The sequence below is a fragment of the Loxodonta africana genome, chromosome 4 (genome assembly GCF_030014295.1).
Source record: "Loxodonta africana isolate mLoxAfr1 chromosome 4, mLoxAfr1.hap2, whole genome shotgun sequence".
Lineage (NCBI taxonomy): Eukaryota > Metazoa > Chordata > Mammalia > Proboscidea > Elephantidae > Loxodonta > Loxodonta africana.
The window spans coordinates 36,612,848-36,627,078 of NC_087345.1; the positions used below are offsets into that span (position 1 = coordinate 36,612,848).

At 40.7% G+C, this 14,231-nt stretch overlaps 2 protein-coding genes across 15 annotated transcripts in view; one reads left to right on the forward strand and one right to left on the reverse strand.

The window, feature by feature from the left end:
* Positions 1 to 8,226, reverse strand: part of VEZT (vezatin, adherens junctions transmembrane protein) — a 117,249-nt gene extending 109,023 nt beyond the window's left edge. For 4 of the 10 annotated variants that reach the window (XM_064283716.1, XM_023559796.2, XM_064283714.1 and 1 more), the window contains exon 1: positions 8,089 to 8,224. In XM_064283716.1, coding sequence (XP_064139786.1) covers positions 8,089 to 8,124 — 36 coding nt within the window. In that variant the 5' untranslated portion in view covers positions 8,125 to 8,224. Of the gene's footprint in view, positions 1 to 1,653; positions 1,763 to 8,088 lie in introns of those variants that run through there. The other 6 variants (XM_010599413.3, XM_010599405.3, XM_010599399.3 and 3 more) reach the window with 3 other exon arrangements.
* Positions 8,227 to 8,504: 278 nt separating this feature from the next.
* FGD6 (FYVE, RhoGEF and PH domain containing 6) overlaps positions 8,505 to 14,231 on the forward strand; it is a 143,961-nt gene continuing 138,234 nt past the window's right edge. For 3 of the 5 annotated variants that reach the window (XM_003405266.4, XM_064283721.1, XM_023559792.2), the window contains exon 1: positions 8,506 to 8,731. In XM_003405266.4, coding sequence (XP_003405314.1) covers positions 8,716 to 8,731 — 16 coding nt within the window. In that variant the 5' untranslated portion in view covers positions 8,506 to 8,715. Of the gene's footprint in view, positions 8,732 to 14,231 lie in introns of all 5 variants that reach the window. The other 2 variants (XM_064283720.1, XM_064283719.1) reach the window with 1 other exon arrangement.

Below are 14,231 nucleotides of genomic sequence, written 5' to 3' on the forward strand. Positions count from 1 at the left end.
CCAACATGCATTCTCCAGCTTCCTTCCAGTGCAGAGGCAGTCACAGTGGAGGCAGTGGACAGACTCCAGGTTCCAGTACCAATGCACCAGCTTTGCAGCTTACCAAGGAGCAGCTGTGGTGATGGCTTGCTGATTCTTGAATTGTAGCTATGATCATAATCATGTGTTCTTGGCTTCAGAAGCATAGAAACCGTGGTAGAGATTGATCCTCCAGGCTTTCCAACAATATTCTAACCACAAATTCCCTGTATAAATCCCTTTCTGCTTATAAGAGATAGAATTTCTGTTTTCTGCATTAGGATCTATGGTTGATACAATATTTGGTATCTAGAAGTAGGGCTGCCTTAACAGAACCTGAAATATTTGGCATTGACTTAGTAGTTGGGTGGTGGATGGCAAGGAAATATACTGCAGGCTGAAAAGCTGATGATCCATTATGATTACCTATTATAGCCAAATGACAAAACAATTGGTAAAACCTTGGAAAACAGACCATGTGCCCACCAAGCTTTCAGCTCCATAAAGGAAGGCTCTCTCTGCCTGTGGCCCAAGATCTAAATTGGCTGAAAATACAGTAACTGGGGGAATCTCTCATGATTGGACAAGCAGAAAAGCAGGAAATAAGACAGTGGTCTCAAGCCTTTCCCAAAAGCTTACAATGGGAACCAGGCCAGCTGCAAAAATCTGATAACGTGCGATGCCTCTTCATCCAAGATTCTTATTTCATAAGATCAAGGTGGTTGCCGTTCAGTTGAAAGACAGAAAGAAAGAACCATAGCAAAAAACAGAAAATAACCTATAGATTAATATTTACACATGCTCCTTGGCTGTGGTTATTGATATAAAAAACTGCCTGGAACTTCCAAGCAAACCAAAAGCCTGCCAGAGACAGTAATTACTCAACCCCTAAAGTAACCTTTAGATCCACATACCTGTAGCAGTAGGAACCAGACTGTGAAAGGTGTGCAGTCCCTAAGAAGACTATACACCTTTTCATATGAGGCTATGAAAGACAAGGAATAAGCTATCACAGGGTAAAACCAGAGGTCAATGGACAACAGTTACTCCCAGACAACTGAACAAGAGCAGCAAAAACAGGTTAACTGAGTAAGCCATCTTGCAGGGAGATTTTGCAAAAAAAAAAGAAAGAAAAAGGTGGCACAAATAGGGTAACTGAAAAGAGTTTCATGAAATGATTATTTACAGAGGTGTAAAAAGGGTTCAGGTCCCTGGGTGGTACAAATGGTTTGTGCTCAACAACTAACCTAAAGGTTGGTGGTTTGAACCCATCTAGTGCTGCCATGAAAAAAGGCCTGGCAATTTGTTTCTGAAAAGATTAAGGCCAAGAAAACCCTATGAGCAGCTCTACTCTGTAACACATAGGGTCACCATGAGCTGGAACTGACTTGAGAGCAATGGGTTTGGTTTTTCTTTTTTTTTTCCCTTAAAGTAGGGCTGATGCAACCAATAGGGAAGAGTGAAGCACCCAAGGACTAGTAATGTAAGAAGATATTCCCTTCCATAGGCCTAAAGGTCAAGGGAGGGAAGCAGTGTTACAGAAGCTCTCTGAAGCCCTGTAAGAGTTGAAGCTAAGAAGAGTCCATCAACAAGAGCTGCTGGCTTTAGGTAGACAAACACTAGTGAGATAAATACCCAAACTTCTTTGGTGTGCTCTCCTCCACCCTCTGATCTCTTGCTGGTCCTTCCCACTGGATGAGCCCAAATGGGACTCAGAGGACAAGAGAATATAGGTGATGCAGTCCACAATGATTAGGACGCAACTGTGGGTCTGGAGAGACACATAAAAAAAATTCATTACCAACAATAACATGAATCCCTTGCCCATATACCTGGGTATTAAATAAGTCACTAATTAAAGAAATCTAAATGAAAATTATAAAACTATGAGACAAATGACATTTCAAAACACCTGAGATACAGCTAAAGCAGTACTCATGTGGAAATTTATAACCTTACAAATTATTTTCAGTATTTAAGTCTTTAACTCAAGAAGCTAGAGAAAAAAAAACAGCAAAATAACACAAAAAAAGTAGGGGGAAAAAAACTCAATTAAGCTGTTCAAATAAAACCAATAACTGGTACTCTGAAAAGTCTAACTTGTAAGTCGATACTCCAGCAAGTCTACAAAGAAAAAAGAAAGCATGAATAAATATAGGAAGTAATAAGATCTAGTTAGAGTAATAAGTGACTAAAAGTTAAGAAACCACTAACACTTTTATACCAATAATTTTGAAATTCCAGACAAAAAGCATTTTCTGGAAAACTTTAAAAATAGCTAACATTTACTGAATGCTTACAGTATGCCAGGCACTCATGTAAGTACTTATATTAAGCTACTCAATTCAACTGTTCTTTGAGATGAATACTGTTATTTCTAGTTTAAGATTGAGAGAACTGGAGTTTAGAGAAGTAACCTGCTCTAAGTCACTTTAATAAGTGGCTGAGCTAGGATTTCTTGGGCTGCCCAGCTCCGGAACCTATGTACTTAACAACTATATTACACTCCCTTTCAGAATAAAAAAAATTACCAAAATCATCCCCCAAATAGAAAACCAGAATTGAGCAATAACTATAAAAGAAATGGAACTTGTAGTCAAGAGCCACTCCTTCTAACTCCAGCAAAGGCCTAGGTCATTTAGGGCCAATTTAACTGACCCTCAAGTAATAGATAATTCCCACTTTGTAAAATCAGTCCTAGAGCACAGAAAGAGATGGGATTCTAAAACTGATATGGAAATATAAGAACAGCCAAGCCAATCTTGAAAAACAAAGCTGTAGGGCTTACCTTAACAGATAATAAGGCCTTTTATAAATTTATAGTAATTAAGATAATGTGGTATTATCACAAGAATGGACAAACTGAGCAATGAAACAGGAGAAAAGTCCAGAAACATATCCACACATAAACAGACAAAGGTAATATTGCAGTACAGTAAGAAAAAGATGGTCTTTTTATTAAATGGTACCAGGTTAATTGGGCATCCATATGGGAAAAAAATATTTTGACCCTTATTTTATACCAAATTCAAAAATCATTGCCAGATGGATGGCTAAATGGGAAAAGTAAAATGATAAAGCTTTTAGAGAAAATATCTTTGTGACCATACAGTAGGCAAATATATCTTAAAAAGTACTAACCATAAAAGAAAATGGTATACCTGGATTATTAAAAAATTAAGAGCTTCTGTTTATTAAAAGTGGAGCTCTGGTGGTACAGCGGTTAAGAGCTACGGCTGCTAACCAAAAGTTTGGCAGTTCGAATTCACCAGCCACTCCCTGGAAATCCTATGGGGCAGTTCTACTCTGTCTTGCAGGATCGCTATATGTTGGAATCGACTCGATAGTAAGGGGTTTGGTTTTCGGGTTTTGGTTTATTAAAAGACACCATTAAGAGAGTGCAAAACCAGTACACAGAGATAAGATATTCTAGGTACATAAGGAGCCCTAGTGGTGCAATGGTTAAGTGCCGCAAACCAAAAGGTCGGAGGTTCAAATCTATCAACTGCTGTGCAGTAGAAAAAACTTGGCAATCTGCTCCTGTAAACACTCCAAATCCATTGCCATCAAGTCAATTCCAGCTCACAGGGACCCTACACAACAGAGTAGAACTGCCCCACAGGGTTTCCAAGGTTGTAATCTTTACAAAAGCACACTGCCACATGTCTTTCCCATGGAGTCACTGTTGGGTTCCAACTGCTGACCATTCAGTTAGCAGCTGAGTGCTTAACCACTGTGCAACCAGGGCTCCTTGCCGAAAAGATTACAGCCTAAGAAACCCTATGAGGCAGTTCTGTTCCGTCATATAGGGTTGCTATGAGTCGGAGAAAATATTGAAAATACTGAAGTTGTCAAGGATTTCATCTTACTTGGATCCACAATCAATGCCCACGGAAGCAGCAGTCAAGACATCAAACGATGTACTGCATGGGCAAATCTGCTGCAAATGACCTCTTTAAAGTGTTGAAAAGCAAAGATATCACTTTGAGGAATAAGATGTACCTAACCCAAGCCATGGTATTTTCAATTGCCTCATATGCATGTGAAAGATGGACAATGAATAAGGAAGACCAAATAAGAGTTGATGCATTTGGACTATAGTGTTGGCAAAGAGTAATGAATGTACCATGAACTGCCAGAAGAACGAACCAACCCTTCTTGGAAGAAGTAATCCACAATGTTCCTTAGAAGCAAAGATGGCGAGACTTTGTCTCACTTTGGACATGTTATCAGGAGGGATCAGTCCCTGGAAAGGGACATTATGTTTGGTAATGCAGAAGGTCAGTGAAAAGGAGGAAGACTCTCAAAGGGACAGGCTGATACAGTGGCTGCAACAACAGGCTCAAACACCAACAATTGTGTGGATGGTGTAGGACTGGGCAGCCTTTCGTCCTGTTTTATGTAGGGTCATTATAAGTCGGAACCAGCTCAAGGCACCTAACAACAACATATTGACCAGTAAACACGTAAAAGGACTCTCAACTTACTTATCAGGAAAATGCAAATTAAAACCAACAAAGAAATCCAAGTACACATACACTAGAAAAAGAAAAAGACTGAAATTATAGCAAGTGTTGGTGAGGATGTGGAGCAACCAAACCTCTCAGGCACTGCTGCTGGAGTATAAATCATTACAATCACTGTGAAATAATGCTTGGTAATATCTACCAATATTGACCGAAGGTGACACGTACATTTCCTATTACCCGGCAAACCCATTCCCAACAGACATGTGTTCAACAAAACACATAGGGTAAAATGTTCACAGTAGCACTATCTGTAACTACCCAATAACCATAAATATTAGAATGGATTAAAAAACTGTCATATATTCACATGGAATTCTATACAAAAATAAAAATGCTCATGTAACAGTATAGATGAATCTCACAAACATAATGTTAAGCAAAAAAAAAAAAAAAGAAAAAACAAAAGGCCAGACACAATTACACAGTATGTAAACTATAAAAACAGACAAAATTAATCTAGTCTATTACAAATCTGAATAGTGGTTATCTTTGAGGGGGGAATAGTGACTGAAAGGCAGCAGGAGGAAACTTATATTGTGTTGGCGATGTCCGTTTCTTGATCTGGGTGCTGGTTACAAGGGTGGATTCAATGCGTGAAAATTTATCAATCTGTACACTCATAATTTGTGTACTTTCCTGTACGTATATTATACTGCAACAAAAAACTGCATATGTGACAAAAAGCAAATAAATCAAAACAGCAATGCGGAAAAAATTTCTACATGTATGACAAACAGTTCCAAACCAAAAAAACCCACTGCCATTGAGTCGATTCTGACTCATGGCGACCCTATAGGATAGAGTAGAATTGTCCCATAGCGTTTCCAAGGAGCAGCTGGTAGATTTGAACTGCTGACCTTTTTGTTAGCAACCATAGCTCTTAACCATTATGCCACAAGGGCTCTGACAAAGGGTTAGTGAAGTTAATATATAAAGAACTCATGCAACTCAATTTTTAAAAAGCTAGTATCCAATAGGAAAACGGTGTCACACAATATCAAGAGGATGTTTAATCAAAGAAATAAAGATGGCTATGAAATATTTAAATGCACAAAATGTAAAACAGAACAATGGACTACAATGGTTTGCCTATCAAACTAGTAAAGATTAAAGGAAACTAACAAGACTGTTGCTGAGGATTGGTAAAACTAATACTCTATTTCTAATGGAAATGTGAATTGGTACAAGCTTTCTGATGAGTTTGGCGACGTCATAACTCTTTAAAAAATGGTGACAGTCTTTGATCCACTGGCTCTACTCTAGAAACTATTTTGAAGAAAAATCAGAGTTGCAATTAAAGATGGGCTTAGTGTTGATTAAAAAAAAACAAACCCACTGCTGTCAAGTTGAGTCCATTCTGACTCATAACGACCCCATAGGACAGAGTAGAGCTGCCCCATAGGGTTTCCAAGACTGTAAATCTTTAAGAAGCCAACTGCCACCTCTTTCTGCCGCGGAGCAGTTAGTGGGTTGGAACCTTTTGTTAGCAGTTGATTGCTTAATACTGCACCACCAGTGCTCCTTCTGCATTGACTGCGATGGTGTCCCCAGAGGAGGACATTATGCTTGGTAAAATAGAGGGTCAGGGGAAAAAAGACCTTGAACCAGATGGATTGATACAGTGGCTGCAATAATGGGCTCAAACATTGCAAAGATTGTGAGGATGGCACAGGACCTGGCTGTGTTTTGTTCTGTTGTTCATAGGGTTGCTGTGAGTCTAAACCGACTACACAGCACCTAACAACTAATGACAATGGTGAACATTCTGAAACAATTTAATTAACCAATAACGTGAAAAAGGTTATATTATGATACATATATAATTCATATTATTATAGTAACAAGTGCATGAATGGGGAACAATACGATAAATTAAAGTGAAAATATAGGATACAAAATTCTATGTATTATTTCTTTTTGTGTTAAAAAAGATGACAAACATTTGCATAGAAAAAGTCAGTAAGAACACATATCATAATGTTAATAGTGGACACCTTTGGTTGGTATAATAATGGACGATCTTACATTTTTGGCTTACTTTCTAAAATAAAATGCTCTTTGAGTATGTACTACTGTTATATTCAGAAATTTAAGAAATAATAGGGTTAAAAAATACATACGCCCACCCAGTTTCCCTTACTCTAGAAATCTAAGCAACATAGATTTCTGTGTCTTCTTCAACTCCCACATTCAATCTGCAACAGTTTTCTCAATTTTATCTTAGAAATGTCTGTCCAACCCTTTATTCCACTATTTCTTCTCTCATTTCCACAACTCGGGCCCCAAACGATTTCGATTCAACTCATAGAGACCCTACAGGACAGAGGAGAACTGCCTCATAGGGTTTCCAAGGCTGTAAATCTTTATGGAAGTCCACTGCCACATCTTTTTCCCGCTGAGGCTGGTGGGTTGGAATCACCCACCTTTCAGCAGCAGTAGGCTTAACGACTGAGGCACCAGGATTCTGCCCCATCCCCACCGAAAAACCACACCAGGTACTTTCATGTTTCTCAATCTTCTAGGTAATGCACTCTAACCCTTCCTTCTTTCTATTCTGATACATGGTTCAAGATTCACCTCTATTATCATTTACTGGGTGTAGCCTCACCAACGCTGCAAGGAGTACAGTTTCCAAATTAATCCTCCAATGACAGTTTGAACATCTTTCAACGTTTATCATTCCGTACTGTAATTATCTGTTAGTGCCTAACTTTCCCATTGTATGCCATGAGTCGTTTTGTTTTCAATTTCTTAAAATCCAATTGGATGAATGAACGTAAAAAGCATACATGCAAAATATATATACAGAGGACTGGTGTTTTTTCTTCAAGATGGCAGAGACACCTTAAAATAATCCCACACAAAAGCAGTCACATTCAGAGCCTCGATTCAGAGCTGGCTACACCTAGCTCATCAGCAAAGGACAAAAGACTTGGACCTAGATGCTGAGATGTCCCGGGCTTAACCACTCACAGTAGATCCCTACACAAAGATTTCAAACCATGTTAGAAAACTGGAACCTGCTGCTGTCATTCCGCGGGCCACGCCTCGACGGGGAACGGTAACCCGAAGCACTTTTGGATACCTTTGCCATCCAGTCGATTCCGACTCATAGCGACACTATACACCGACCGAAAAAATCGAGTAAGAAAAAGGGGGAGGCTAAATAGTACTAGCGGATATCCAAAATGCACGATTCGGCCCCGCCCCAGTCAGGCGCAGTCCCCCTGCAATGCATCCGTCCCCGGGGAAACGAAGACTGGGCTCCTGCCCAGGGGCGCTGGCAACGCGGCCAGAGCTCGGGATTCTGGGCGGGCCTAGGGCAGAGGCCGGCCGCGGCCAGGGCGCCGCGGGTTACACCTGTCAGGCTGCGCCTAACGCTAGGCCCCGAAACCGCCGGGGGTCTGTGGCGGACGCCGGTGGGAGCACGTCACCCGCCCCCTCGCCCCTGGCCCGGCCCCACCCCTTGCCTCCTGGCTTTACCCCTTAGTCCTTCTCCTCAAACAAATGCAATCCACATCTACCACCATTTTTCCCTCACCTCAAAAACCACCTCTTCGTCAAAGTCCGGTGTCATCCTTCTCCGCCATGCCACCCGCCTCAGCACGATGGGAAATGAAGGCGGGAGAACAAGCAGCACCGACGCTTAAGAGCCTGCCCGTCCGTGGGGGACAGAAAACTACAGTTCCCAGCAGGCCTCGCAGCTCACGCCCCTTTCCTGACGCGCTTATTGAAGAAGAGGGTGCGTATGTGGGCGGGAGGGGCGGGAGCGGGATGAAGTTCAAGCCATCTGATTGGAGGAGGCTGGGACTTTTGTGTGCCTTTTACGGTCGCGACTAGCAGGGGGCGCTTGGAGCACTGATTTTTTGGGGGAGTGAGCGGGGCACGCTCCGGCGGGGCCGTGGTGCGCGCAGCTCGGGGCCGCGCCTGGCATTCGGCCCGGAGCTCTGTGGGGCGGCGCTCGTGCACGCCTGCCCGCCGCCGGCTGCTCGCGCCCGGGAGCGCCGCGGGGTCCCGGGAGCCCGCTGCATCCTTTGTGCGTGGGCCGCGGGAGGGAAAGCGATAGCTGTGGGGGTTTTCTCTTCTGGCATAAAACTTGAAACAATGGACTGAAAAGAGAACATGGATTGAGGGAGGCGAGCGGGGAAGCGAGCTGCACAGGGGAATCATGACTTCTGCCGCCGGTAAGTGACGGCGCCAGCGCTGCCGCTGGAAAGTTTTTAGGGAGTATTGCTCGTCTTCGGCTTTCGAGCAACTTTTTCCTCCGGGTGGGTGAGCTGTGTGTCTGTCCTCTCTACCTTTCCAGAGGACCTCGGCTAATGCTGAACGAATGGGGTTTGCTGCCGGGTTTACTCGCCTGTTCCTGCCAAGAGGGCTGCTTGGAAATCCGTGTATCTCTTGGGACTTCCCTTCAGAGGGAGAGCTATTTGGAGGCTCTTTGCGCCAGGGGAAACGCGAAATGTAGAGAGCGTTTGCTCTTCTTGCCTAAAATTTGAGTAATTTGCGTTTGCATGTGAAAGTAGTTTAGATTTCCATGTTAAGAAATTAGTTATTCTAGGAAAGCTTAAGTATTCCCGGCGTGTTGAACTCAGCGACTCTGTGCGACTAGCTTTAAAGCTAGTATCGACTGGAAACTCTTGCAGCCTTATTCGATAAAGTGGTTTAGACATTGTTCCTCACGTCCTGGTGGTTATTTGAGAAACAGAGCAATAAGATTGCCGATAGCAACTGTTTACTCATCTTCGCCCAATTTCGTATGGTTTTCTTAAATTTCTACCTAGTTTGTGTAAACGAAGACCTGTTTTCTGTCTGACTCTCACACTCTTTTCCCCTTATCCAGATGACAAAGCCTGTGTTTACCTTTGTGTGGATTTTGAGCAATTCTGGACATTTTAAAGGAACAGTTCTTATTTTCTAAAATGATTTTTAATGAGGTGTTGAATTCATTTTATAAGAAAGTAGGTTAATTTTTAAAACAGAATTTAATGTGTTAAGTAAAGGTTTTTTTTTTAAAAAAATGTTTTTGTTCATGTTGAAGGGAATAAACTTTCATTAGAAATAATAATAGTTTAAAGCTTTTCCTCAAAGTTACTTGTAGAATCAGCACTTAAGTATCAGATTAAGTTTTCTGTACTTTTCCTGGCATTTGTTTAAGATTTCTGCAACTGGAAATTGTCGAACAGCACCCTAAATATTCTGATTTGTATTATTTCTAAAGCCTAGATGTATTTGAGTGTTGCATTGCTAGGTGTAATCAGATTACAATTAACAAGACAAGAAATTAACCAATAGGAATAAGAAAGCAGGGAGTGAAGTGTTTCTGTAGAAGACGTTGTGGATCTTTCCTTTTTGATCTTGATCTTGCATGTGTGTATTATAGGAGATGTGTCATACACCATTAGAGTTGTTTATAAGCACTCTTTTTCTTAACAAAGGGAGGCTTTCTACTGACTTGAGGTGTATTATTTTCATGCTGAATTTCTGTGCATCACGTTTGTCGAAGTTTTCTTTATTGCTTTATTTCAGTATAAAGTATTTTGAATTTAAAGTAGTTGGAAATTAAAAAAATCATTCCAGCCAATGTTAGTTCTCCCTTTTTTGAGTGTCAAATGAATTGAAAACAGTCATTCCTTATATGTATCAGTTTTCAATTCCAGTCCTATCGTTTCGTAATGAGCAGGTACAGAAGCACCTACTTTGACTTTTAAATATGTAAACTTGATTCCTAGGGCCCAGTTGGAAGTTTATGATTCTGTCATTTGAATTATTCTAGAATAATCAGACTATTTTTATATTTTGTCAACTTTACAATTAAAGAACACCACAGACATTTTTGTGGTGTTTAAAAGAGGGATACTTCCTGTGTTTAGCTGAGTTAGTTGGTTTTTAGCACGGCTCACTTGGAAGCGTTAACTGCTGTTTTTGTTCACCGATCTGTTATACATGTCTATATGGGGAACATGGAAGAGATCTGGGGTTATCTAAGTTATAAGAATCTTGAAGAAGAGTTTGCTCTGTTTTTCTGCATCTGTGAGAGCTTGGGTCTTCAGTAGAGATCTTAGAATTATTCTAAGCATTATATGAAAAAGGAGAGGTAATGATAGGGTGTATATTTTACTTCTTTTTCAGCATGTACAGGTCACTATTTTATTAATTTGGAGCTGGTTCAGTTGCCCAGAAGGTGTGCACGTGAACCACACAGCCACCTGTGTGTAACAGATGATGGTTGTTTGTAATAGTAAAATGGTACTAGTGCTTCAGTTTCTTACCTTATTTTCCCCTGGAGCCAAACAGCTGTGTAAATAAAAGATTTGCTGCTTTGCTGTAAGAAGCTTTGGGCCTGACTGTTGATACAGTATTAAGATCCAGAGGTGCTGGATTCGTTTCCAAACATCATGCACTTATTTCAAGACTTTGACATTGGAGCAGACTGTAACGTAATGGCTTGTTATTTTTTGAGTTGTGTTTCTTTCAAAGCAAAAAAAAAAAAAAAAAGGATTTCTGATATTGCAGGACCAGTGACTCAATTGAACGCTCGTTCCCACTAAAAATTAAGGGCTTATTCAGTGATCTGGTTGAAGTTGATTCCTGCTAAATTTTCATAATATTATTCTACATTAAAATGGGTATTGGATTTTTTAAAAGAAATTTCCTGTTACTGAGACATATTAAGGGTATGAGTATGTGGCAGCTCTGACTATTCTCAGGCCCTGTTTTCAGCACAGCAATGAAGCAGTGAATGAGATTAACAAAGTCCCTGCCCTGCTGGAGCTTGCCTTCTAGTGGTGGAGACAGATGCTGGAGAAAAATGAAGAAGCATGCATGCAGAAGAAAATAATGTGAAGTGGCCAGAATGAGTCATTGGTGGTTCAGTGGCACTTTCCATGTGGGAGACCCAGTTTGATTCCCAGCCAGTGCGCCTCATGCACACCCACCACTCGTCTGTCAGTGAAGGGTTGTTTGTTGCCATAATGCTGAACAGATTTAGTGGAGCTTCCACACTAAGACGAACCATGAAGAAACCCATGGACGACAAGGGTCCAATCTCTGACCGATCATGGGGATGGCACAGGACTGGGCAGCATCGTGCATGAGTCAGGGGCTGACACACAGCAGCTAAGAACAACAAAGTGGCTAGAGACTGTAAGGGATAGCTTCTCCTGAAGAAAGTATCTCAACAGTTGTAATCTCAGAATCTTGTGGGTTTTAGAGATGATCTAACTCCATTTACAAGATGAAGCAGGGAGATCTGCCTCAAAGGCATACAATTAGGCTAGGCCCTCTGCCTACCAGTTGTCACTGGCTTTCTGCAATGCACAGTTAACCAACAATGGTAAACGCAAATTGGTATATATTTAATTCAGTGAGTAAGCATTGAGGACTTTAGGTACATAATATTGTGCTATATTTATTTGAAATTAACACCAGCTCAGTACTGATGTGTAGTCAGGTGAATTGCTGGTACACTGAAAACAGGGATTTATGTCTTTGGGAAGCAGCATTAAGTATAAAACAATTAAAGAAAAAGGTAAAGTTGGTACCAGAAATTAAAAAGCAATTTAAGAATCAAAATCGACGAGTTAAATAACCCTGAAGCTCTGACAAAGCCATAAGACTCAGAAAGTAAGATAAATCTGATGAGAGTTGGTTTTATTTTGTTGTTGTTGTGTATTTAAATCCCTTTGAAAATCCCAAAGACAGGATGTTTTTCGAATGGTAATAAAAGTCAAATCAAGATGACAATCTGTCAGTTTTCATTATTTTCAGTAAGCTGGGGTTGGGGGGAGGGTTGAGAAGTTTAGGGCATTCATCTTACTTTCTCTTAAGACTTGACCCAACAGATTATATGAGTTTAATTTGATAGACTATTACACCAACCTTTATTACTAGGCTTTGACAGATTTCGCAATTTTTTTTCTACCAAAAAAAAAAAAACTTTAATAACATGCTTATTGAACAGCTAACTGAAATTGTATGGCTTTGGGAATTTATATTGTTATTTTGAAAATACAATAAAACCTGCAAAAGGTGGAACCTGTGTGAGAGAAAGAAGACTCAAAATCTTTCCCCTAAAAGGAGCAATAGAAAAGTGGTAAAACTGCACCCTGTCAAAGATGGAAAACTTGTGAGACCCAGAAAAACAAGGCAGTCCCATCGAGTTCTGGCTTTCACAGTTTGCACTGTATTTCATATCTTCTTTATTTATGATAATACTCAATCCAGAAATTAAGTAAGAAGACAACTGCTAGCATGTAATTTTGGTTGTACACATATAGTAGGGGTTCAGGAAATTCTTCTTTGGTTGATAAAGGGAAGTAGAGCACCCTACTCTATTTTTTTACTTAGTTCCATGTACTGTCTTCCTGAGTGTTGTGACTAATTTCCTTTGTTGAAAAGAACCCCCCCCCCCAATGAAATATCAAAGCTTCTGTGTATTCAGGTAATGTTCAGCAGTCCTTTGTGGCAGATATTTTGAAGTTTATTTTTATTTTTTTCGGTAAATTAAGTTTTTATTCAGCCTAGATCCTGTTGGAAGAGCAAACATAAGTATAAGAAGTATAAGATGAAACGTTTTCAGACCTCAGGTCTCCTTGAGAAGTAAGACAGGGTCATAAGTGACAATGCAAGTGGAAGAACCTTTTTATGCTACAGTTCTCTTGGGTAAAGCTTTTAGTAGGCTTCAGCCAGCGTGCCTCATGCGCAGTCACCATCTACTTGTCAGTGGAGGCTTACATGTTGCTATGATGCTGACCAGATTCGGTGGAGCTTCCAGACTAAGCCGAGCTAGGAAGAAAATTATGGATCAGAAGGGTCTGATCCCTAATCGACCATGGGGATGGCACAGGACTGGGCAGCATCTTGTTTTGTTGTGCACGGGGTCAGCATGAGTCCAGGGCTGGCATGTGGCCACTAACAACAGAGTGGCTGGAGAATATTAGGGATAGCTTCTCCTGCAGGAGGCATCTCAAGGATTATAATCTCAGAATCATATGGGCTAGGGGCCAGTTCTATACAAATCCAGCAGAGTATAAATAGGTGTTCATTAAATACTTTTTAGTGTTGTGGAAGAATTACGGCACTAGAAATTGCGGTCATCTGCTAATAGTACCTAGCAGAATAACTGGTGGAATGTGACAAAAATGCAGATAGTCAGGATCTATCCCCTGAGGTTCTGATTGATTAGGTCTGGAGTAGGGCTTGGACATGTGACGTAAAAAAAAAAAAAAAAAGGCTCCATGAAGGATTAAAATGAAAATTCTCAATTGATAACCCCTGCGCAGGGAAGTACTAACTTCATTATGAGACTCAAATAATATAGCAGAATTAATTTTCAGTCTTAAAGTTTATAAGATTCCTGTATTCTGTTTTTAAGATTGCTTTGGGGTTCTGTCTGTTGAGGTAGACAGATGATTGATAAAAGGCATATATATGGTGGCATAGTGGTTAAGAGTTCAGCTAACCAAAAGGTCGTCAGTTCGAACCCACCAGGCATTCCTTGGAAACCCTGTGGGGCAGTTCTGCTCCGTCCTATAGGGTTGCTATGGGTCAGAATTGAGTTGACAGCAATGGGTTTGGTGTGGTTTCATAGGGTCGCACAGTGGTTAAAGCACTTGGCTGCTAACTAAAAGGTTGGTGGTTCGAACCCATCAGCTGCTCCATGGAAGAAAGATGTGGCAGTCTGCT